We start from the raw sequence: 23820 nt of genomic DNA on the forward strand, positions 1-23820 counted from the left end.
GGCCGGCGGCTGATTGGGCGAGTGGAGCGCGCGCGGCGGCGGAGGGAGGGGTGGGGGGCGAAGAGCGTGGAGGTGGCGGCGGGTGCGCGGCGCGAGCGCCCCCTGGCGGGCGCGGGGAGTGCAACGAGCGAGCGGGGGCGGGACCGGGACCGGGACCGGGACAGTGAGGATGGATACAGGGCGGGATAGAGAGGGAACTGGGACACCGGGATGGGGAAACAGGCAGGGGAAGGATGGGGAAGAGGAGGCACAGAAGTGGATGGAGAAAACGAGGCACAGGGATGGGAAACAGGCACTGGGATGGATGGGGATATGAAGGCACTTGGGACAGGGAAACTGAGGAACGAGGGGCAGCATCCCCCCGGCGGCAGCGAGTGAGGCACAAAACCACGGACAACGAGTCGTGCCGGGCTCCCGGGCGTGTATAAACCCCATAACAACTGGAGCTGCGAGCGGGGACAGCGGCACCGGCCGCGCTGGGGACGTCCCGGGGGCACCGCACCCGCTGTGCCCCGCGGCGGGTCCCGGGGTGCCGCGGCGGGCTCAGAGCAGGGTGATCTCGCTGGGCGGCAGCGTCAGCCGCTTCTCCCGGGCTCCCAGCAGCCTCTCCATGTGCACGGCCACCACCCGGCACAGCTCCAGGCCCTGCCAGGGGGACACGCCGGCGGTCAGTGGCCGTGCCGCTGCCGCGGGACCCCCAGCAGGGCCCTCCCCGGGTGACCCCAACCTGCTCCAGCTGCAGCTGGGTGATGCCCTGGGCCAGGAGGTCTCCCAGCGTGATCTCCACGTAGGGATAGCTGGATCCGGCCGTCGGCCGCTGCGTCCGCGTGGACTGGATTTCGTTCAGCGAGAACTTGGCGATGGGTTCCTGGTGGGAACAGGGGGGAATGGCCCTGTGAGCCCCACCCAGGGGAGCAGGGATCTCAGGCTGGACAGGGCTCGGAGCAGCCTGGTCTAGCAGGAGGTGCCCATGGAACTGGATGAGCCTTAAAGGTTCCTTCCAACCCAAACCATTCCATGACCCCAAGTGTTCCACTCAGCCCCACCACCTACGTGGGTCTCCTTGCTGAGGAAGTTGAGGCCGTTCTGGTTGACGGCCAGGATGCAGGGCGAGACGATGGCGTTGTTGCTGCAGCTCTGGATGTAGAAGAAGGACGAGCCGAACATGGGGTAGGCGCTCAGCAGCCCTGCAGGGTGGAGGACGGGGTCTCAGTGCCCACTGCCACCCACTCCTGCCCGGTCCCCAGGGTGGACTGCACCCACAGGGGCTCTGCCAAGGGCTCAGCCAGCTCCATGCCTGACAGGAGCTGATTTGGTTCCTGGAGCCTTGCACTGCTTCAGGCTCTGGATCAGGAGCAGGACTGGACCCCGGAGCAGCTAAGGGAAACAGGGGCCTGGGAGCAGCCTGTCCTGTTCTGCCAATGCGTCCTGCCCTCCACATGCAGCACCTCAGGCTCCACACAAGGGAGCTGCCTGTCCTAGAGTCCCTGCAGAGAAGCCACCCAGCAGCATTCCATCCCCATCATCATCACCCTCCAGGCAGCATGATGCTTCCCATCTTCATCACCTCCTGGACAAATCCCATCCTCAACAGCCTTGTATCCCCAGCAGGACTGTGTCTCCAGCAGCACTGCATCCTCATTAGCACTCTGTCCTTATTAGCACTGCATCCTCTCCCCATCCGTGTCACCTCCCTGTCCCCATCCCTGTCCCCTCACCCAGGAACTGTGCCCTGGCCTGGTGGGCGCTGAGGGCCTTGGCTTGCTGGACGTGCTGGGTCACCATCTGCAGCCAGGACTGCGGCTTCAGCAGGCGGAAGAGCTGTGGGGGGACGTAGTCCTGCATCTCCCGCCTGCGGGGAGCCCGAGGTCAGGGCCAGCGCTGGCCAGTGGGTCCCAAACCCCACGGGATGTGTGTTTTTCCCCCCCAGGATGCCCCATCCCTGGCCGTACGCGGTGGGGAGGTGGTGGTGGTCCTTGGCTCGGTGCTGGAGGGCAGCCAGCTTGGCCACGTGCGGGAAGTGCTGCTCTCCCGGCCTCGCGGGCGGCAGGACGGTGAACAGCCCCTTGAGGTAGTCAGGGAGCACCTGGTGGGGGGAAACAGGGCACAGGGACACAGCTTGGGGACAGGGCACGCTCTGGGGGGGACAGGGAAGTGGCCCCGGGGGAGGCTGATGGGGTGGCCCGACCTGGTTGTAGTGGACGGTGACGTAGAGCTCGTTGTCGAACTTGAGGGGCTGGCTCCAGACCACGCGGCGGCACCAGAAGGTGTAGCTGGTGTCCCGGCACTCCGTCTCGGCAGCCACGTCCAGGACGTATTCCCGGCGGGTCAGTGGCCGCACACTCTGCCCTGTGCCACCCAGGAGCCTGAGCGTGGCCACTGCGCCACCAGCAGGGCCGTCCCATCCTGTCCCCTCCTGTCCCCACCAGCCCCTCACCTCTGTTGGTCACCACAAAGAGGATGTACTCCTCCAAAGCCTCTGGGTGCTGCAGCCCCATCTCGCAGCACAGCTCCTCGATCACATCCAGAGCCACCTGGGCACAGGGACAGGGGGCTGGGGCGCTGCCACGTCCCCCTGTTGCGCTCCGGGCCACCAAACACATCCTGCATTGAGGCTCATCCCACATGGCTGCCCAGGGAAGGGATCCGCCTTTCCCAGTGAGCAAAGTCCCACAGTGGGGACAGCGAGGAATGCGGCCCTCCCACCTCTGCACCCTTTGGGGGGGTCACCACACTCCTGGGGTGCACGGAGCCTCCTGCCCCCTCTGACTCACCGAGCACGTCTTGATCTTGAGGTGCCTCTCGATGCCACCGGGCAGGAGGAAGAGCTGGCGCTTGGCGCTGCGTCCGGCCTGCACGGGAGGACTCGTTGGGGTGCAGGGGGGCCCTTTGCACAGCAAGACCCCAGAGGGCACCCCGAACCCTGCAGCTATCCCACAGGACTATCCCACTGGGATCATCCCATCTCTTGCCCGTCCTGCCTGTCTGAGCCATCATGCCTCCAGCTCCGTGTCCACAGAGCTGCATCCCCACTGGGGAGCCCTGAAAGCTCGGGGCACCCCCAAAGCAGTGAAGAGCAGACCCCAAAAAGGACTGTGCTCTTTTGGGAAGATCCCAGAAAAGGATCAGCTCAGTTCCAGAGCAGTGTCTGGGCAAGATCCCCAAGCCCATGGAGGGATCCCAAGACCATGCAGGTATCCAGAACTTCTGAGGGGCATCTCAAGTTGCTACCAGCCCTGGCTCACATTCCACAGGCACCCACAAGCCCCCAGCCTCACCACCATGGCCTTGAGCTCCATGCTGCTGGGGAAGAGGCTGCGGCCGCCGAACTGCAGGGTTTTCCGCAGGTTCTGCTCGCAGGCTTTGGCGATGCCTGGCAGGAACAGGGACTGGGATGAAGGACGGGGCTGAGCCACCACTCCTGAGCCCCGTGACATCCCAGGGTGTCCCTCCCCAGCGTGCACCCAGCACCCTGGGGCGTGCACAGCCCCTACCGTGGAAGGGCAGCTCCGGGTGCCTGCTAGCGTCCTGCAGGAAGGCCAGGAGAAAGGGCCGGAGCACCTCGGAGCACTTGTAGTAGGCAGCGAGGATGTAGAGCAGCCTCCAGCCCTTCTGGCAGCTGTCCCTGTGGGAAGAGCCAGGGCTAAGCCACTGAGCAGGGCGAGAGTGCCCTGGGGATGGTGTCCCCGTGTCTCCCCCCACGCTGTGGCTGCTCAGCCCAGCCAGGGACACGAGTGTCTCCTCTGCTGTCCCAGGCAGGTGTAGGGACTCACGTCTTGGCGCTGGTGTTGTTGGTGATCTGCTTGATGATCTGGCAGTACACCTCGTCCCGCAGGACCTCGTGCTCTGCGCAGAGCTGGGGGACAGGCACAGCTGCCACCCACTGCCCAGGCCACCCACTGCCCCGGCCACCCCCAGGACTCGCTGCCCCCGTGGTGGATTTACCTTGAGGATGGTGCAGACAGCGTCCAGCTCCGTCTGCCCCCGCAGAGGGTGGTCACCCATGAACTTCATCACAGCTGGGGATAACAAAGCCACGCGGTGACACAGCTCAGTGCACCCCCTCCCCAGGGACAAACTCCCCTGGGTGGGCACGTCACAGGCACATGGGGCAGTGGGACCAGAGGACCTAAGTCCCTCAGGCCACTCCATCTGCCCATCCTGGTCCTGCACCCACAGTCCTCAGAGGATGGGCTGGGAATGGCCGGGGGACAGGGGGACACGATGCTCATGTTCCTGCCTACCTTGGAAAGCCTCAGCAGCCAGTTTGTTGATGCCACCATCCACAAATTCAATGAGCGATTCCTGGATGGGGATCTGGAGTGGGGGGAGAGGGTCAGCTCCTGGGAGCAGCCAGAGGGATGATGGAGTGCCATTCAGGGAGCTCCCCGTTGGGATCTCAGTGGGAGCTGCAGGTGACAGCAGGGCAGGGGCTCCCCACTTCCCTGTACCTTGGTGAACGTCAGCATCTCCAGCACGCTGGGCATGTCCCTCCTGGCCTTTGTCCCACAGGAATCCCTGGGATAGAGGTTCCAGGGAGCAGGTGGGCACAGGTGTCCCCCGCCAGGGCGCGTCCCCTGTCCCAGCGCTGGACACTCACGTGCTCCCGTGTCGCGCCGCACGGAAATGCCGCTGGGCGAAGGCCAGCATGGGGCAGGTCCCCGGGACATCCCTGAGCTGCTCGGCACCGTCTCCCTCCAGACCCTCCGCGAAGGTGGCACTGGCCGGGGACACCTGCGGAGCGGGGCAGTGGGCACCGGGCACAGCCAGCGCCGGGCGGCAGCCCCGGGCCAGAACCCACCTCAGTTTTCCGGTCCAGCTCCTGGGCAGCAGCAGTGGAGGCCACGGCCACGGCCACGGCCGCAGAAGCCGCCACCCTGCCCTGCTTGTCCCTGGGCTCCTCCTTCCTCTCCGCAGGCAGATGCACGAAGTCGGGCGCCGCGACGGGCTGGACGTACTCGGCAGGGAAGAGCCCTGGCCTGCCGTGGATGGCCCCAAACTTCCACCCTGCAGTGGGCAGATGGTGGGGATGGCCCCGGATTGGCAGCCCAGGTAGACACTCCCAAAAAACCCTCTGTCTGCTCCCTCCTGCCTTTCACAGCCTTTTCCAGTGATCTGGCCACAGGTTTTGGCTGGAAGCGTCTGCAGTTCAGCAGCATTTTCGGTAAAGGCAGGGAACGGGGCCCACAAAGCCCGTCACCTGCAGGGATGTGGGCAGCACCCGGTGCCACTCAGGGTGGGACCCACAGGGGAACATCCCCCTGCATTGGGTCGGTGCCAAAAAGACCCTAAACCATCCTGCTGAGGGGTAACAGAGGCAGGATCCTGCCCTGTGCCCCAGCCCCAAGAAAGAACACAGCTCAGGGCACACCAGGGACACGCATGGGGACAGTGTGGCACTCACCAAAGTCCTGGGTGCCCGTCTTCAGCTCCTCCAGGTACATCACCTTCTTGCGGACCACGCAGCCATAGTAGTAGTCTGACACCATGGGGACACAGAGCGTCACAGGGTGCAAGACAAGTACATGGCCACCTCTGGAGTGGGTGAAGCCATCAGTCCTGCCACCCCCGTGAGGGTGTTTTGCTGTGGGGGGCTATGTGGAAGCCTCTCACCTCTCTCAGGATTCTCCAAGGACTGGAGGTGGATGATATCCCCTTTGTGGAAGCTGAGCTGTCCCCCATCCTCCGGGCTGTAGTTCCTGACGGCCACCACGTACTGGGAGTCCTGGGCACAGCGGGAGCCGTTGCGTGCAGGGACACCCACATCCCACCCAGCACAGGGGCTTCGAGCACCCACAGCCCCAGGACCACCCCAGGGTGTTCCCCCCAACTCCAGGCATGGCCCCATTCACAGGGTGCCCACCCAGCCCCCCAGCTGTGGGCACACAGGCAGGGTCTGACCCCCAGGACATGCCCCCTCTCGCCCCAGGCCCAGGGCACCCCCCACCTTCCTGAGCTCCGTGATGAACTGGTCGACCATGACCTTGACCTGGGGGGCTTTGGGGGAGAAGAGGATGAGCTTCTCGCTGCGCAGGTTGAACTCCAGCATGTTCCTGGATGGGGTGGTCACGAAGAGCACGTCGGCGTAGCTGGGGCAGGGCGAGGGGAGGCTGAAACACCCGGCACCCACGGCACCCAGCCCACCCCGGCCTCCCCACGCTCCTCACCCCCACCTGTACGCCCGCAGCACCCGCAGCTGCTCCCCGGGGACGTTGGTGCCCTTCACCAGCCGCAGCAGCTTGATGCCGGCGTGGGACACAGCCAGGATCTGCACACCCGTCCCCACACTGCCCTGGGGGCAGGACAGTGCCTCAGCCAGGGGCACAGGGCTGTGGTGATCCCCCCTGCTGACCTGCCCCACGGCCAAACCCTCACCGTGGCAGGGAAGAGACGGGAGAAATACACCTCACAGCCATCCCGGGCCGCGGCGATGATCTCCCTCTTGACACTCTCGGTGGCCACGGGGCTGAAGGAGTCCAGCTTGTTTTCCGCTGTGGAGAGAGGGAAATACGTCTTGGTGAGCATCCCCCTTCCCTGGGAAGGATCCAGAGACGGTTCCCAGCAGGAGCAGGGATGATCATAGCCTTCCCACGCCTGGCAGGAATGTGATGGAGAGGCCCATGTCCTGCTGGCAACTGGCTGAGACCTGACAGAACTTGTGACATTATGGAGCACTAACTTACCGGGGGGTCATTGCCTTTGGAAGCAAAACTACCCCAGCTTTAAGCAGGGCCAGTCATGGCCGCAGGAGATGAGACTAGGCACCAGAGAGGCTGGGTGTGAGCCCCCCAAGGTGTGTGAGCCCCCCAAGGTGTGTGAGCCTCCCAGGCAGGGAGCAGCAGGACGTGGGGATGTGGTCGAGGGTTACCGAAGAGGGATTTCAAGCGGAGCCGCTCCTCCTGGCTGATCCGGATGCAGGTGTCGGACAAGACGTCGTTGAAGATCTGGGGAAGGGGGTGAGGAGCAGTCAGGTCGTGCCAGGGGGCGTGGTGGGACCCCAGCCCCTCTGCCCTGCCCTCTCCCCCTGGCTTGGGGCAGCTCCTACATGGCAGGAATGTAGGAATGGGGAATACCTCAGCTTCCAGGGGACCCCTGAGGGGGCTTAGGGGCCAGCTTGGTGCCTCACCTGCCTAAAGACGAGATCAAGCAGCAGTGGGTTGTTGATGCTGTCCTTAGGGTAGAAAACCTGTCAGGAGAGAGAACGGGGCTTGGTGAAAAGCCTCCTTTTATCCCTGTAGCACCCTGGCACCTGAGTGTCCCCGTAAATCCGTACCTCCTTCCGGATGAATATTTTCCAGGGCACGTTGTGGTAGGTGTAGAAGTCCTCACTGCAGCTCCGGTGCAGCTGGGTCTGGACCTGCTGGGCCTCAGACGGGAGCTCCCGAGAGACAAAGACTGTGAAGGGACAGAAATCCCTGCAGGAAGGCCCGTCCACCCAGGGAAACTGAGGCACGAGGAGGAGCTGTCCGGTTGAGCGGGAGACAGTTGCCGCTCCATGAGGGTGCTGTGGAGCCAGACTAGCACAGGGCTGCACAAGGCATCACCCAGTGCCACTGGGAGGATGAGGTGTCCCACTCCACCCTGGCCCCCCCAGTGCCACAGCTCTGCCCAGCAATACCTGGGGGCCGGGGGGCTGCTGGACGCCCCGTGGGTGCTCGCAGCTGGTACCGGGCACTGGGCACCGGCTTCACCGTGGCCACCACCTCCTTGGGCCCCTGTGAGGCACAGAGGGGCTGTGCTCAGGGCCAGTGACACCCCTAGCCCGGTGGGGGGGACATGGGGGCAGCCACATCCTTACCACAGCCGCTGGCACCCGGGCTGCCGAGAGCTGTTCCTTCAGGATCTGCACGGCTTCCTCGTGGGGGTCCACCTTCTTCCCAAAAAGCTTGCTGCAGAGACAACATCCTGCATTGCCTATACCTGGAATCACCTGCATCCTGGCATCACCCGTAGCTGGTATCACCTGCACCCTGGAATTACCTGTACCCCAGCGCCACCTGTGCCTGGCATCACCTGCAACCCCATCGTTCCCTGCACCCCACCATTCCCTGCACCCTGGCATCAGGGCCAGCACGTGGACCCACAGGGAGGAGAAGCCCATGGCTTGGCTGGGGACCCAGGTGGGTACCTGGGGGCCTGGGAGCTGCGCAGGGCTGGCTGGCACTGGCGGATGATGTTGCGGATGTCGTGCGTGGGCCGTGGGAAATGCTCCGAGTTGAGCCGGGAATGCCGCACCAGCTCTCCCGGCCATCGCCGCCCCACGGCCGCTGTGGGGCCAAGCATATGGCTCGGGGGGGGGCCGGACACTGCCCCCACACCTGGGCCCTGGCTCGGTGTCACGAGCCCCCGTGGCCACCCCACTGCACCAGGACCCCTTACCGGCTTTCTGCGAGTAGGGCCGGGGCTGGGGTGTGCAGGCTGGCGTCCCCTCTGCTGCTCTGCCCTGCAAGAGGGGACGCCATCAGCATCTGGCACCCCCAGCTGCCCCCATCCCCAGGGGCTGCCCAAGGGAGCTGCCCTGAAGCAGAGGAGGGACTTGACCCCCACCAGCCCTCCGGCACTGACCGGGGGTCCGGGTGGCTGGTTGGCATCTGGCCGGCTCTGCGGGGACAGGGCTGGCTCTGCACCTGCAAGGGCAAAGAGGAGAGATCAGCTGTGAGGTCCTGAGTGAAGACATGTCCGCCCCACCAGGGACCAGGCAGGAAAACAGGCAGGGAGCTGGGGTGGGATGTGGGAGTGCTCGGGCCACTCACCTCTCGGCTGACGCATCTCCGCAGGCACAGGGGGTCCACTCCGATTGACATCGCTGCCACTGTCCCCCCCTCCCACGCCACCTCCTCCCTTCATCCTCTGTGAGAGGATGGCCGGCTTCTCCAGCTCCTGAGGGGCAGGAATCAGGGTAAGGTGGCCAAGCCACCTGCACCCCGAAATGCCTTGGGCAGGGGGAAGGCCCTCTCACCCCATTGCCGTAGGAGAGCACGGGATCGAAGAGGCTGTCCAGGTACCGGTCCAGACCCTTCTGGCTGCGTGGCTCCCCAAATTCCCCATCTGCAGGGGGGCGAGGAGGGATGAGCTGCCAGCAGCAGGGCTCCGCTGCAGCACCAGGGGCCAGGGGGATGATGCCCTACCATGGGGGTGGTACACCTCTGTGGAGGGCAGTGTGGGGGCTTTCACAGCTGGGGGAGGAGGCACCTCATCCAAATCCAATCCATGTCCCAGCACCCTGCAGAGAGGGAGGATGCGCTCACCGAGCACCCACCCCACCAGGTGCCACATCCCCCCCTCCAGGAGCCCACCCACCCCTACCCAGCACCCATCCAGCCTGGTGCCAGGGTTCCTCCCACCAGTCCCACAGCGGGGAACCCATCCCTGCCCGGGTACCTACACCTGGCTGTCCCTGCCGAGGCTCTCAGTCCCATCCCATGCGATGAGGAAGCAGGATTTCTGTCTGGGGAAGCCCCGGAGCAGCTCGAGGTCGGAGATGAGATCCAGGACGTAGTCATGGCCAGCCAGCTCAGCCCACTGGGCACCCACCTTCATGGCCACGGACCAGCCACGCCAGCCCTCTGCCAGCCCCCTGCCAACAGCAAGACGCTGGGGATGGGCATGGGTTACCAGCGGTGCCCCAGCTTTTTGGGGACACCCTGCTCGCAAGCTGGGCATCCTGACTCCCCGCTTCTGGTGACACACCCAAAACAACCCCGGGGTGACACCATGGGCGCCAATCCGGTGCCTACCTGTGCTTCAGGACATCCCCTGCCAGGTCCTCGCCCGTGCTCCAGGAGTGGATGGGGCAGGAGAACTGGTCACCTGGGGAGGGACAGGCGGTGAGCTGGTCCCTCCCACCCATAAGGGTGGTCACCCTGGGCCCGCCCCTCTCCGCCACCGTGCCAGCCGCACCGTTGAAGCAGTGCAGGTCGAGGGCCATGCTGGCCTGCTGCCGGTTCGCTGTCCACTCCAGCAGCGAGGGCGGGAAGGCGCGGGCGGCCGCCGCGCCCAGCTGGGCCCGGGCCATGGCGTGCATCAGCTTGCGCTGGCACACCGGCTTGTAGCCAGCGAAGGCGTAGTCAGAGACAAACCTGTGGGCAAGGGATAGTGCTGCAGGAGGGACCCCGGGCACATGTGCCAGGTTGGCACAGGGGACCGCAGAGAGGTTAAGGGCATCCCTGGAGGGATCTCGGCAGCATCCTGAGCGCGTGGGCCAGGCTGGCCCAAGGGATCTCAGAGGGACCTCAGGGAGCACCTGGAGGGACCTGGGCAGGATCCCTGGGCACATGTGCCAGGATGTCCCTGGGGAACACAGAGGGACCTCAGAGCATCCCCTGAGGGATTTGTGTAGTAGCATCCTGGGCTCATGTGCCAGGCTGGTTCAATAGATCATGGGGAAACCTGAGCATAATCCCAGGTTGGCTCTAGGGATCCAAGAGGGATCTCAGAGCATCTCCAGCTGGACCTGGGAGGCCTCCCTGAGCATATGTGCCAGGATGGCCAGAGGAATTTTGAAGGTATCTCAGAGCAACCCCAACAGGATCTGGTCAGCATCCCTGGCCACGTGTGCCAGGCTGGGCAGCATCCTCAGGCACAGGTGCCAGGAGAGTTCCCTGAAGACCCACAGCAGTGTCCCCAGGCACAAATGCCAGCCTATCCCCAAGGGTCCCAGCCATCCCTGCTCCCCATCCCCACGCCCACCCCTGGCTCACTTGAGCAGGTACTTGTCGAAGGCGGCGGACGGGGGGAAGGCGCTGAGGCAGGTGGCCAACAGCAGCCAGCCCCGCTCCTCGTTGTTGACGTTGGTGTTCCGCCAGACCTGGTTGGCAGCTTGTGCCAGGAGCTCATCCCGCAGCCCTGGCACCGACAGCCCCTTCTGCACGATGTAGTTGCCAAAGAGGGTCTCCTGCAGGCCGCCCAGCCCTGGGTCCCCCATGAACCGCAGGATCTGCCAAGGGGAAAGCCAGGTCCTCCCTCTGGCCCCGGGCAGGGAGCGGGCAGGGGACTGTGGTGATGGGCCCCGTGCCGTCCCACCTACCAGCTGGAAGATGCTGAGTGCCTCGTGGCACAGCTCCTCGTCCAGCCGGGTGAGGGGGGCCTTCAGCGGGGCCGTCAGCATCCCGAACGCCGGTTCCTGCGGCGACACCCGCACCCGTGGCTACCTGGGGACAGCCTCAGGCCACGAGGGGCCGGCCCCAGGGTGCTGAGCGTGTTGCTGATGCTGGATGGGGACTATGGGGCTGCCAAAGGGCTGGGGCACAGGGTGGGGCCGGCAGCCTGTCGGGAATGGGGTAGGGATGGGCTCAAGCTGTGCTGTCTCCTTGGCAGAACCAGAGATGGGCGGCGAGGCCCTGGCACAGACTGCCCAGAGAAGCTGTGGCTGCCCCACCCCTGGAAGTGTCCAAGGCCAGGCTGGACAGGGCTTGGAGTAACCTGGTCTAGTGGAAGGTGTCCCTGCCCATGGCAGGAGGTTTAGAATGAGATGGGCTTTAACATCCCTTCCAACCCAAACCAGTCTATGATTCTATGCCGGCACTGAGAGCAGGGTCCAGCCCTGGTGCTACCACTCAAAATGCTGGGAACAGGGGAACACAGGGCAAAAACAGAGGGCAAAGAGGAGGAATGGGGCAAAGTGGCCGGGGATGGGGCCGGGGTCCCGGGAGCAAAGCGACCTGGTCTCCCGCCCCAGCGTTCCGGATCCGCCCCGCGCCGGGCGTCCAGGAGGGCTCAGCGGGTCTCTCTCCGATAGCCTCAGCATGGTCCCCCCGGCCTCTGGAGATGACAGGAACCCAAGGGGAGGGAGGGAGGTGGCAGCCAGCTCACCACAGTACCACAACCAGCCTCTCTTGCTCCCCGTGGCGCCCCTGGGGCCAAAGCTGGGGCAGAGCCCGGTGGGATGGTGTGGGGAAGCGCCGCAAGGACCCTGATTCTAAACGCTCAGCCACGACCGGGGTGCCGGGGACCCCCCAAAAGCTGTCTGGACAGGCTCCCCAGTGCCAGGCCGCGGCGCCCACCTTACCTGGAAGTGGCCCCGCACGTACTTGGCCATGGGGTAGTCGTTGATGTCGAGCGGGAGGGTGAGTTTGGAGTCAGGCTGCAGCGCCGGCGGCGGCACCAGGACCACACAGCCAGCATTCACCTCCTGGGCGGCTGTGGCACAGGGGGCAGCTACGGCACGGCCAGGGGGATGGGGACAAGGGGCTGGGGGCGATGGCACTGCAGGACCTGCTCACCTGCAGCGGCCTCCAGCAGCCCCATCAGCTCGGCCGGGATCTCCAGGTGGGTGACATCCACCACCTCCCTCCGTGTCAGCTCCTGTGGCCGCAGCACAGGGATTTGCCCACTCGTCACACTGCTCCCAGTGCCAGCACCCATGGGTGCCTCAGCGGGTGAGCACGTGGCAGGAGCAAGGGTACAGCAACACAGCCTGTTACCTCCTTCATCCTCTCCTTCTCCTCCTCAGCCCGCCGGCGAGCATCCTCCTTCCTCTGCAAGCAGAACAGCCACTGTGAGTCCCAGCAGAAGGGAGGGAGACCCAGAGGCAGCAGGAATTTGGGGGGTGCCGTTGCCTTCCCCAGTATCACCAGGTTTTCATCAAGCAGGTACCATCAGTGCCCCATGGGACACGGAGGAGGTGGTAGCGTGGGGCCTGGAGGGGCTCAGGATTTGGGGGTGCTTTCTGCAAACCCTCCAGTGAACATGCAGCAGGGTGGGAGCAGGTGCCCAGGACACCCCTGGGACGTGCCAGCCCCCAGCTCACCTTGAGGTATCGCCGGCGGTTCACATAGATGTGCACCAGCGACCTGAACTTGATGAGCGTGTGCCGCATGCGCCGGTACCGCTGCCTGCGGAAGGGCACCCGTCACCCTCTGCCGCCCATCACCCTCTGCCACCCACCCACCAGAGCCCCCCCAGGACCCCCACCTGGCCAGGTATCCCCGCGCCCGGGTCTGCAGGAGGATGATCTTGCGGCGGAGGGAGCGGAAGCGCCGCTTGATGAAGAAGGTGCGAGCGTAGCGCTGGAGCGTGAGCGCGGCCAGGTGATGGGCACGGGCTCGCTTGCTCTCCAGTGCCTGGTACAGCTGCTCCTTCAGGAAGAGCTGGGAGCAGGGATGACACCGTGAGCCCCCTGCCCTGGCCACCACCCCCCAGGGAACCACTGGAGCCAAAACCCCTCCCAGACCGGTACCTTGGTGACACCGACGTAGTACATGCTGGGGTTAACAGTGCAGAGGTTCCTCAGCATCTCCACGCAGTTGGCTCCATTGGGAATAATGTTGGACCACATGTCGACGAGGCAGCGGTACCTGGGTGGGCCCATGACCCTGTCACCATGCAGGACCCTGCCTGGACCCCAGCATGGACCCTCCCTGCCGTGATGAGCACCGTGCTGGGAGATGCAGCTTCTCCCAGAGCTGTGCATCCAAGTGAGGGGCTCCCAGCTCCCACTGTGGGGAACCCCGGCCCAAACATGGCCCCCAAAAACACCCTCAAGCTCTGTGGTCTCCTCTCACGGGGCCACATGGCAGTACCCCACCCACAGCCCCCAGGCACCTGTCGATGAAGACGAGGAAGGGGATGCGGATGGGGAAGCCCTCCTTGCGGATGCGGATGGTCTCCAGGATGCCCGAGTAGCGCAGCTGGCTGCTGACCACATCAGCCTCGAAGAGCCCCGGCTCCTGGGGAGGGAACAGGAAGAAACCTCAGTGGCTGGCCTGGCTGCCCTGCTGAGTGTGTTCCCACCACGCTCCCAGTGCCAGTGGGGCAGGCAGCACTGGCATCACTGCAGGCTGGAAAGCCCTGGCTGTCACCTTCTTGTTGTTGGGTTTGAGGCAGCGCACGAAGAAGGGGTTGCACCTGCAACAGAGAGACCCCATTAGCTGTGGAGGACAGGGGACAAAGCCAGCCCTGCCAGCTCAGGCTCAAGTTCCACTGTCACCCTGTCCAGGCATGGCCTGGCTGCCCACCCTGCCCACCCTGACCTCTCCATCTTCTCCACCAGCTCCAGGAGCGACTGCTGGAAGCGGGCGGCCACAGTGGGAGCCTTGTACCGCCGTGTCCTGGTGCTGCTCCTCCGGATGAGGCTCCTCTGCCGGGCTATCACCTGGGCATGGCCGAAGAAGAGATTGGCCACCACCTTGGGGAGATGAGAAGGGTTAGTGAGGAGAAAGGTGGCCAGGATGGTGCAGCTCCCCTGGCTCCTCTTCCCAGCCCAGTCACTGCCTTTTTGCCCAGCTCTAAGCAGTTGCATCCCCTATTTGTGGCTGGATTCCCTGGATAGGGATAGGGATGAGGATATGGATTAGGATACAAAGCATAAGAGCAGCCCATGTGGCCATTTGTGTCAAATGCTTGAGGGATCAAAGCCCAGAGGCACAGGGTGGAGCCAGAGGCATCTTCTGCCTCAGGTCCCCCTTGGCTTCACCAGTCATGGGGACACACACTTGGGGACATGAAAAGGGATGTATGGAAGGGGGCCACCAGTATCCTGTGTCACCACCGAACCAGGCTCAGGCAGGGCCCTACCTTGGTCTTGCTGCTGATGAACAGGTCCAGCACATCCTGACGGACCTGGTCGTAGTTTTTATCCAAAAATTTGTGAACCTGGCAAAGAGCAAAACCTCACGGTGAGGAGCCTGGCGGCACAACGGGGCAAGGCGAGGAGCTCCAGGCCAGCATGGGGGATCCCAGCCAGACACCCTGTACTGCACCTCCCTGCTTGGTGCAGGATCAACCTCCTGCTCAAAACCCCAGCTGGGCATCCCCCTGCCACACACCTGGTAGGTCACCTTCCCTGCATAGTGCTTGATGGTGAACTCGGGCAGCGGCATCTTGGGCTTCGTGTAGAGCGGGTTTGTGCCGTGGTGGTAGTGACACTTCTGGAGGAACGTGTGGTCGGTGGCCTGGGGAGGGATGCAGGGATGAGACACAGCTTGGGCGGCTCACAGCAGGTTGGAACTAAGTGAGCTTTAAGGTGCCTTCCAACCCAAACCATTCTGGGATTCTACGATGATTCCAGGTTTCCTGGGGCTTATCCAGTCTGGTGGAATCCAGGGGGTCTCCCGGGTTGTCCAGGACAGCCCAGGAGAAGAGCAGCCCTTGGCCACAGTGATTCCATGACCACAGTGATCACACAGTGCTGCCACCTCATCACCAGGCACCCCTCACCTGGGGGAAGCAGCTCTGGTCATCCAGGATCCGCAGGATGCCGTAGGGTTTCTGGGAGATGAGGTCGATGCAGGGCTGGTTGTCAGTGAAGGGGATCTCCTTCCACTCGATCTGCTCCCGGAGATACTCCTCCTGCGGGGCCAGCACCAGGTCACACCCGAGCCCCATCCCCCTGTCATGGGGGCACAGCCTGGCACTGCCCACTGACCCACCTGCTCCTCCTGGAAGACGATCTTGTTGAAGAAGGACTGCAGGTACTCGTTGGCGTAGTTGATGCACAGCTGCTCGAAGCTGTTGAAGTTGAGGTCCTGCGAGAAGGAAGGTCTGAGACCCCAGGAGGATGGAGCTGGGACTGAGCCAGGATGGAGCTGGGACGGATCCTGCTCACCTCGAAGCCGTAGATGTCCAGGATGGCGATGGAGAGGGCCTCCTGCCGCGGGTACACCAGCTTGTTGATGCGGTCCGTGAGCCAGCCGAAGAGCAGGGAGTAGAGGGTCTTGGCAATGGCATCCCTGGGAAGGAGAAGAGCTATGGAGCTCTGGAATGTCATGACATGGCACTGTGTGCCTGACCATCTCTTTTCCCAGCTGGCATTTCACCTCCCACCCCATTCCTGAGGGTTAATCCCCCTGTGTGTCCCTGGCAGCACAGCCCCACTTCCCTCTACCTGGCATCCACGGCGCTTTCAACCGTCAGAGGGGTAAAAATCTTCTCCCGTAGCGTTTCCTGGTTGGGAAACAGCGTGATGGAGTTTTAACAGCACCAGCCACGGTCCCCAGGGACCAGAGACCCCCCCCTCCCTGCCTGTGCCCCCCCTGCACTCACCGTCACCTTGAAGGTGATGGCTTTCTGCAGGCCCTCGGGGGACACCTGCAGCAGCTCAGCCACTGTCCGGATCTCCGTGGCGCTCACCACCGTGGCCACCTCCTGGCAGTCGGTCTGTGGGGATGAGGTGGGATGTGATGACCCCCCCACCCCAACCTGCCACACCAGGAACCACGCCCTGGAAGCACCTCTTGGCTCCCCTGCAGGGTACCTCGTATTTCTCGAAGTAGACGTTGCCCAGGTGGAGGACGGAGGAGAGGATGCGGAAGATGCTGTTCTGCTCGTCCACGCTGAAGTTCAGCACCTCCATGGTGTTGAGCAGCCGGCGGAAATCCTCCGCGTCGTCCTTGCCGGGAATCTCGCAGTTCCCACCCTGGCACAACCCCCTCGGTCCATCAGTGGGTCTTGGGGATGGGGTGGGGTGGGCGAGCAGCACCCAGTGTGTGTGTGTGGGGGGGGTCACCCTGCCCCGAGCACCCTGCCCAGCCACACGCTGAGGACTCAGGGATCCTCCTGCACCCCCAAAAATCAGGCAGCGTGAGGGGGGGGGCTGGGGAGGGGCACACTCACTACCTGGTTCAGGTAGTAGTAGGTCTCGGCGCCCTGCAGGCAGTACCGCTGGCGCTGCTGGGCGGGCAGCCCCGCCAGCATCTCGTAGAAGATGTGGTAGTTGCGCTCACTCTTGGCCTGGGGAGCAGAGGACAGAGCTGGGGAGGGGGAGGCAGAGGGGAGCAGAGTGGGGGGGCAGAGCCCAGGACCCCCTCACCACACACCTGGAAGACCACGCGGGACTTCTCCAGCAGGTACTGCGAGGTTATGGCACCGCAGATCAAGCCGCTGCAGGGGGGAGAGCGGGGCAACCACTGCAGCCTCGGCATGGGCAGGAGCTGGGAACCCCCCCCCCCCGAGGCGCCCACCCATGCCCCAATGCTCCCCCCAGCACATGGGACATGGGGTCAGGGATGGGGACTGGGAAGGGTCAGGATTCCAGCCCAGGACACAGCGTCCCTGCCTCCACCCCAGGGACAGTCACCTGTCCTCAGGTGTTAGCACCTTTCCAACTCACGGTTTGTCCCCAAAAGCATCCCCATGTGTCCCCCCAGAGCCCAGGGTCAGCCTGGCAGCGGGGCGAGAGACCGGGCTGGGCACTCCCAGGGCAGGGGGACACACGGGGGGAACAGCCACACACAGGTGTTGCTCAGCGTTACTTACTCTTCCAGAAAGATCTCCACAAATTTCCCAAACCTGCTGGAATTGTCATTCCTCACGGTTTTGGCGTTGCCGAAGGATTCCAGCAAGGGGGTCGCCTCCAGGATCTGTTGTGGTGATGAGGAGAGCTGGGGGGGTCAGCCTGGGCACCCGACACACCATGGGTTGTCCCCACGGGGGGGGCACCCCCCTCATCACCCCCTGCCACCCTCCCTGCCACCCCAGCCCCGTACAGACACCCGTGGGTGCCCAAATTTGAGGTATGCACCACAGCCAGGTTAAATGAGAATGTGAGAGAGTACAAGGACCCCAAACACGTTCATGCACCGAGCCCCTCCTGTCCCTCCCGCCATCCCCCTGCAGCTGGGGTGATGTGGCCAAGATGCCATCACGACGTTCCATCCCCTTGAACTGTCCCAGCTCACGTGTCCCCCCAAGTACCTCTATCTGCCGTGGTCCACGTGGAAGCGTGGGGAGAAGGAGAGAGCAGCAGAACCATGAGCAGAGGTGGAGGAGAGCACAGGGAGAAGAGGATGGGGACATGGGGACGTGGATCCACGGGGATGGGGGTGTCCCCAGGGGCATCGCCCTACCTGTGGGGCAGTGCTGCGTTTCTGGCTGACGGCTGCCAGGTAGCGCAGGATCAGCTTGGTGGCTTCGGTCTTCCCTGACCCACTCTCCCCACTGAAATACAGAGTGGGAGCACGGCTGGGGTCATCATCCCCAGCCAAGCAAGGGGGTGCCCATCCTAAACCCTCCCCAAAACCCCAGCACCACATCCCCTGTGGCACATCACCAGCAAATAAGGTGGTGTGCTGACTAGGGGCCACCCCGGGGGGCCGTGCGTGGGGACAGCCGTGTCACACCTGATGATGATACACTGGTTGTGTTTGGCATCCATCACTTTGGAGTAGGCGACGTTCGCGATGGCAAAGAGGTGCCTGGGGTGGGGGGAAGCAGAAGAGGGAGGGGGTGTGGTGCCTCAGTGCCCCGGCACAAGGACCCCAAATGTACCCCAAGCATCCCCATGCACTGACACAGATGCTCCAGCACCCAGCACCCAAGGGGTTTGGGGCCACCCAGGGCTGCTGTGGGACCCAGAGGTAGGTGACAGCGGGTGGCAGTGCCCCCATCCCTACAGGATATCTGGGGACCCCCTGGGTACTCACGGTGGGTTCTCCCCCAGGGCTCTGCCCTCGTACTGCAGCACCTGCTCCGTCCCGTAGATGTTGTAGAGCCGGTACGGGTTCACTGACACCAGGATGCTGCCGATGTAGGTCTGCCAGAGAGAGAGGTTTGAGACTGCGAGCCCTGGGAGGGCAGTGGCCCCCCAAAGACCTCACACCTGGGGTCTTTGGGGGATGCTGTGCCCCCCTAAACTCACATAGATGAGCTGGCGCTCGAACCGCGTCCGGATGTTGTTCAGCACTGCGGCCTCCTGGAGGTCCCTGGGACGGGGCAGAGGCTGCATTAAGGGGTGGCAGGGGGATGGAGGGGCCCCCAAATGTGTCCCCAGCATCTCCAGCCCTGGGAGACTGGAGTGGCCTCCATGTTGGAATGGGATGGGGTGGGAGCAGCTGGGCCAGTGTACACAATTGGAAATGCAGCCCCATCAGCCCCCCGGGTCACAAAGGGGATGGGGACACTCACTCCAGCTGGGTCATGTCCTCCAGCCCGTCTCCCTCTTGCGGCTCCTGGTACCGCATGATGGGCAGGCTGCACAGCGACTGCATCTGCACAGAGCAACCACCCCAGTTCTGTCAGGGCAGGGCTGTGCCAAACCCCTCAGCTGTCCCACCCAGTCACCACCACCTCCCCAAACCCACCATCTGTCACCCCAAACCAGGGGACACAAAGCCAGTAATGGCAGGAACCCCAAGAAAATGCCCCACAGCCCTGCAACCAGTACTCCAGCAAGAGCGTTGTGTGTCATGGAAGAGCAGCAGAGCTGGATACAGGGACATGGGGCCACCAAGGCATCCTTGGAGATGGTCCCAGGAAAGACTGGTCCTGAGAAGCCCAGTCCTGCTCACTGTGCCACCCCCAGCTGTGCCATCCCTACCACGGCTGCAAAGGGTGGGCGATGGAGGCTCCCGGGCAGGGTGGCACCTCCAGGGAAGGTGGTGGAAGGGGGCCGAGCCGCGGGGCTGAGGCTGCTCCCCACGGCCACGGGCAGAGGTGACACAGGACGGGTGTCACCCAGGAGGCTGCACTGGCGGCCGGCCAGGCGGTGGGCAGGAAAGCGGACACCCGCCGGGTCACCGTGCCGCCCCGCTGGATCGCGTCTCCACATTTCCATACACCAGACTCAAGTGTCCCCAAAGGGGCCGTCCTTGGGGGGGACACACAACGGGCGATGAGCCCCCCCCCCCCTCCTCCAGCCTGCTCCCCGTGGCAGGACCCCCGCCAGCACCCAGACCACCCATAGCCCACCCAGCGCCCCCCACCCCGAGCGCTGCGAACCCTCTGGCACCAGCGCCTTTGTTCCCCGGGGAGCCGGCATCCACCTCACCACGCCACCCCATCCCTGGCCCCGCCGGCTGGCCCCCCCCCGGCTCCATCCCCCCGTGGGGGGCTCCCCGCCGGCGTTACCTTGGTGCGCCAGGGCTGCTTGGTGCCCAGGTACCCGTCCGCCCAGGGGTGCCTGTCCCGCCAGCCGCCCGCCGGCGAGCGCTGGCTCAGGTATCGGGCGATGTCGGCTCCCCGCTGGCTCGCCCACCGCCGGCTGCGCTGGGTGGGCTGCTGGGGGGGCCCCTGCTCGGCCGTCCAGGCGTCGGGCATCTCCCGCACCCGCACGACGTGCTGCGTGGACCAGTGCTGCTTGTACATGCGGGACGCGCGCCGGAAGGAGCCCAACCTCTGCACCTGCGGCGTCACCACCGCGTAGCGCCCCGCGCCCTCCTCCCCGGCCACCCCTTCGCCCTCGACGGGCTCCGCCGGCCCCGGGGGCCGAGCGCCGTGGCGGGGGCCGACCGGGGAGCCGGGGGCTCGCCCGTGGGGGGGTGGGAAAGCGGCGCGACGCTGCGGCGAGGGGCTCCGGTTGCCACGCGGGTTGGAGGGCAGGACGGGGCGCCCGGCGTCGGCCCAGCCCCGGCGTCCCGGCGGTGGGCTCGGTGACCTGCGGGTGCTGCCGTCTCGCAGGGATGAGCGCCGGGGCAAGGAGGGCGAGCGGGTGGAGGGGTGGCGGGTGGGAGGTGAGGATGAAGGGCCTTTGGTGGAAGCCATGCTCCTGACGAGCAGCGATGCGAGGGACTGCCCCACGGAGCGCCCCGGGGAAGGGCTGTGCCCCCCTGCTTCCGCAGGCGGCCTGGCCGGCGGGGAGTGGGGGGCCATCCCAGCGAGGGGCTGCCCGATGCGCTGGATGAAGCTTTTGGGGGTGCTGGGAGCGGGGCTGGGCGGGGGAGGCACACCGGCGAGACCCCGTGGGGCACCCTGCCAGGGGGGCAGCTCCTCATCCCAGGAGGGGCCCGGGCGGCCGAGGCGGCGGCTGCCGGGGCGGGAGGACGGTGCCAGGAAGGGGGTCCTCTGCAGCGGCTTCACCGCCTTGGTGGGGGGCTCGGGAAGCCGTGGCCAGGCCTGGGGGAGCGGCAGCCCGGGGGGGCTGCTCCGCCGCGTTGACAGGGGTCTCCCGGACCCCGCCGAGGGGCCCCCCAAACGCCTCCCCCCGGGCCCCGGTGAGCGGGGGGCGGCCGGCGGCGGGGCGGGGGGCTCGGGGCTGAAGCGCCGGAGGCTGGCACGGATGGATCGCAGCGACCCCTCGCCCCGTGTGCTGCCGGGGCGAGGCCGGGTTGGCGGCGGCGACGGGGAGCGCACGGGGTTGGCGAAGGGGTTGCGGAGCGACGGCCGCCGCGCAGCCCCCGGCTCCCGGGGAGGGGGCTGCACCCAGGGCCCCGCCGGCGGGGAAGGGTCCCTGGCTGGAGATGCTCGCGGTGGTGGGTCCCGGCCCCCCGAACCGGCGCTCTCCGTCCCCGCCAGCCTGCGGCTGGAGCGTCTGTAGGAGGGCTGGGGGGTGCGGGGGCCCCGCAATCCCCCCGCACCCCGGGGCGAGTGGCTCTGGGGCTGCGAGAGGGAGCGCTGGAGGAACTGCCCCAGAGGGCTCCCGCACGCCCGCGCTGCCGAAACCCGGCGTGCCGGGGATGCTGCGGGGCCGGGGGCTGCCGGGGGCCGCGGCGGCTCGTACTCGTCGTAATCGTCCTCGTCACGGGCTGCGGGCAGGTGGGGGGACGGCGGGAGGGGGACGTCCAGGCGGTCCCTGCCGAAAAGCTTGACCTGGGGCCGGGGGAAGAGCCTGAATTTCCTGTTGAGGGAGAGCTTGGAGGAGAGAGTCTCCCGCATGCCCCGGAGTGAGGAGGCGCTGAGGATGGAGAAGGGATAGTCCTTCTCCTCCTCCTCCTCTTCCTCCCACTCCTCGGGCTCCTCGGCCTCGGCAATCTCCTCCAGGCCCAGGGCGTAGGGGTTGCAGGAGGACTGGGCATGCGGCGCCCACCCCCCCTCGCTGTACTGAATGCGGTGCTCAGGGTACTCCTCCCCTGGGTACCCCCCAGCAAAGGGCTCCCCAAAGTCCTCATAAGGGTCCCCCCTGTAGCCAAAGGGCCCCCCTGCCTCCTCTCCATACTCGGGGTCGCTGCCATAGGGGTCATAGAGGCCAAGGGGGGACCCACCACCAAACGGCCCCTCATCCTCGAGCTCTGTGTAGCCATAGGGATGCCCTGGCGGGTCACCCTCCTCCCAAAACCCCCCATAGCCATCATACTCCTCCTCCTCTGTCTCATAGCCAGGGTAGTCAGCATAGGGGGTCGGCACCACGTCCCCAAACCTGTACCCGGCCGGGTAGGCTGGGCTTTGCATGTAGCCTTCTTCCTCCTCAGAGTAGCCATGCTGGGGGCTGTAGGCTCCATCTTCCTCATCAGTGTAGCCGTGCCATGGGCCGTAGTCTCCATCCTCCTCAGCGTAGCCGTGCTGGGTGCTGTAGGCTCCACCTTCCTCCTTGGGGCGGCCGCTCCAGGGCCCGTAGGCTCCATCTTTCTTCTTGGCGTAGCCACGGCGGGAGCCGTAGGCTGCACCCTCCTCCTTGCCGTAGCCACGCCGGCGGCTGAAGGCTCTGTCCTCCTCCTCGGCCCACCCGTAGCGTGGCACCGGCGGCTCCGCCGGCGCGTGCTGGGAGCGCCGCCGGGACGGCCGCCTCACCATGCTGCCCTGCCGCGCAGTGCCGGGGGCCGGCAGCCCGCTGCTGCCAGGGATCCGCTTCATGTTGGCCCGGTGCCTGAGGATCTCGTCTTCCGCAGGGAACGGCAGCTTCCTGGCACCGATACGGGACAGCCAGGCCGTGTCGGTCGCCCGGCTGCCCCCCGTCAGCCCTGTCAGCCGCCCGCGCCGCGAGAGCACCTTCCTGGCCAGCCAGCCCGTGGCGGCGGCCGCCTTGCTCAGCACCCGTGCCCGCGGCTTGAATTTCCTTTCCGGGCACCGGCGGAAGAGCGACGCGCCGTTCTCGGCCTCCTGCCCGCCCCGCCGCAGCAGCAGGAACGATGGCTTCGATGAGGCCAGCTTCTTGGCGGCCTCCTCCTTGGCGGCCTCCTCCTTCCTCTTCTTGCCCACGTGCTTGAAGCGCATCATCAGGTTTGAGGTGGACTTGAGCACCGCCTTGTTCTTCTTCTTCTTCCTCTTCTTGGTGCTTTGTTTATGCAGCCCCCAGAAGAAGCGGGACGTGTTCTTGAACTGCCCCTTCTTGGGCCGATGCAGCCCCAGCTTCTTGAAGCCCAGGAAGAGCTTCGAAGTGCTGCGGAGGCTCCGCTTCGCCCGGGCCTTTGGTGGTGCTGCCGCCTCCTCCTCCTCGGTCAGGCCGGGTTCCGCAGATGCTTTGGGTTGGCCCTTGGCCTCCGCACCTTTGGCCCCTTTCTTCTTCTTGTCGGTAGTCAGCCCCATCACCATCTTGGAGGTGCCCTTCAAGTTCTTCTTGGCCACCGTGGCATCGCTCTCATCCTCCTCCTCCTGCGTCTCCAGTTGCACCTTCTTTCCCCGGCCTATCTTCTTTGCCACCCCTGCCTTGGGCAACCCCTTCTTCTCCTTCTCCTTCCCCTTCTCCTCCTTCCCCTTCTCCTCCTTCCCCTTCTCCTTCCCCTTCCCCTTCTTGGGCTTCTCTGCAGCTTCCTCCTCCTCATGCTTCTCCTCCTCCACCACCTCCGTCTCCTCGCTCTCCTCTTCCTTCAGCAGTTCTGCATCCGAGGCATCCTCTGACTCGCTGGGCTCCTCCTTCTTGCCCTTCTTTCCAGCCTTCCCTTTCCCTTTGGCCTCCTTTTTGGGGTCCCCCTTCTTGCCAGCCATCCCGGCGGTGGCGGGTGCTCATGCTCCGGCCCCGGTGGGGCTCTGGAAGGCGATGCCCTGTGCCGGCACGAGCCGGCTCCCGGCACACCGTCCGGCTCCCGACCCCGCCGCCTGCCCTGGGAGGGTATTTACCTGGGCCTGGTTTTGGCGAGGCACATGCCCGTGCGCGGCTCCCTCGGGCGCCGGCGGCCGCCCGCTTGGCATCGCGCTGGGGCGGCGGGACGGGCCCCGGGGCAGCCCGGGGAGCTGCTCCTGCCTCCCGCACACCCCGCGAGTCGGTGGCTGAGCTCCGGCTGTAACCCAAGCGCC

General features: G+C 65.3%; 1 protein-coding gene across 1 annotated transcript; it reads right to left on the reverse strand.

Annotated features, from left to right (window-relative positions):
* Positions 1–530: 530 nt before the first annotated feature.
* Positions 531–23511, reverse strand: MYO15A (myosin XVA). The gene is made up of 64 exons (XM_027900304.1): positions 19783–23511; positions 18841–18923; positions 18575–18638; positions 18360–18469; positions 18057–18131; positions 17784–17874; positions 17632–17637; positions 17194–17297; positions 16755–16818; positions 16555–16668; positions 16193–16354; positions 15982–16095; positions 15824–15882; positions 15545–15668; positions 15369–15464; positions 15157–15288; positions 14766–14891; positions 14515–14592; positions 13971–14125; positions 13800–13845; positions 13543–13667; positions 13178–13295; positions 12913–13088; positions 12749–12833; positions 12423–12476; positions 12222–12303; positions 12008–12138; positions 11027–11122; positions 10701–10936; positions 9901–10079; positions 9738–9810; positions 9386–9577; positions 9129–9223; positions 8960–9048; positions 8754–8880; positions 8566–8627; positions 8380–8443; positions 8129–8267; positions 7799–7889; positions 7619–7715; positions 7274–7395; positions 7127–7186; positions 6869–6944; positions 6376–6491; positions 6174–6292; positions 5948–6089; positions 5614–5725; positions 5405–5479; positions 4802–5007; positions 4601–4734; positions 4452–4518; positions 4245–4317; positions 3946–4019; positions 3774–3856; positions 3495–3625; positions 3279–3373; positions 2775–2852; positions 2438–2534; positions 2189–2349; positions 1953–2086; positions 1719–1852; positions 1054–1187; positions 728–868; positions 531–645 (listed from the first exon to the last, which is right to left on the reverse strand). Exons 1-64 carry the CDS (start codon positions 23509–23511, stop codon positions 544–546), a joined length of 10509 nt encoding a protein of 3502 aa, XP_027756105.1. The 3' UTR covers positions 531–543.
* Positions 23512–23820: the final 309 nt, after the last annotated feature.

The sequence above is a fragment of the Empidonax traillii genome, unplaced genomic scaffold (genome assembly GCF_003031625.1).
Source record: "Empidonax traillii isolate 1590-97213 ecotype Southwest subspecies unplaced genomic scaffold, ASM303162v1 scaffold717:size860381, whole genome shotgun sequence".
Lineage (NCBI taxonomy): Eukaryota > Metazoa > Chordata > Aves > Passeriformes > Tyrannidae > Empidonax > Empidonax traillii.

Bases quoted from the DNA above. Each gene is read 5' to 3' on its own strand.
- MYO15A (XM_027900304.1), bottom strand. From the start codon at position 23,511: ATGGCTGGCAAGAAGGGGGACCCCAAAAAGGAGGCCAAAGGGAAAGGG. The intron at 9,224-9,385 runs GTAGGTACCCGG...CCCTCTCTGCAG, and splicing joins CTCGGCAGGGACAGCCAGGT to GGTGCTGGGACATGGATTGG. The intron at 2,087-2,188 runs GTCGGGCCACCC...TCCCCCCACCAG, and splicing joins TCACCGTCCACTACAACCAG to GTGCTCCCTGACTACCTCAA.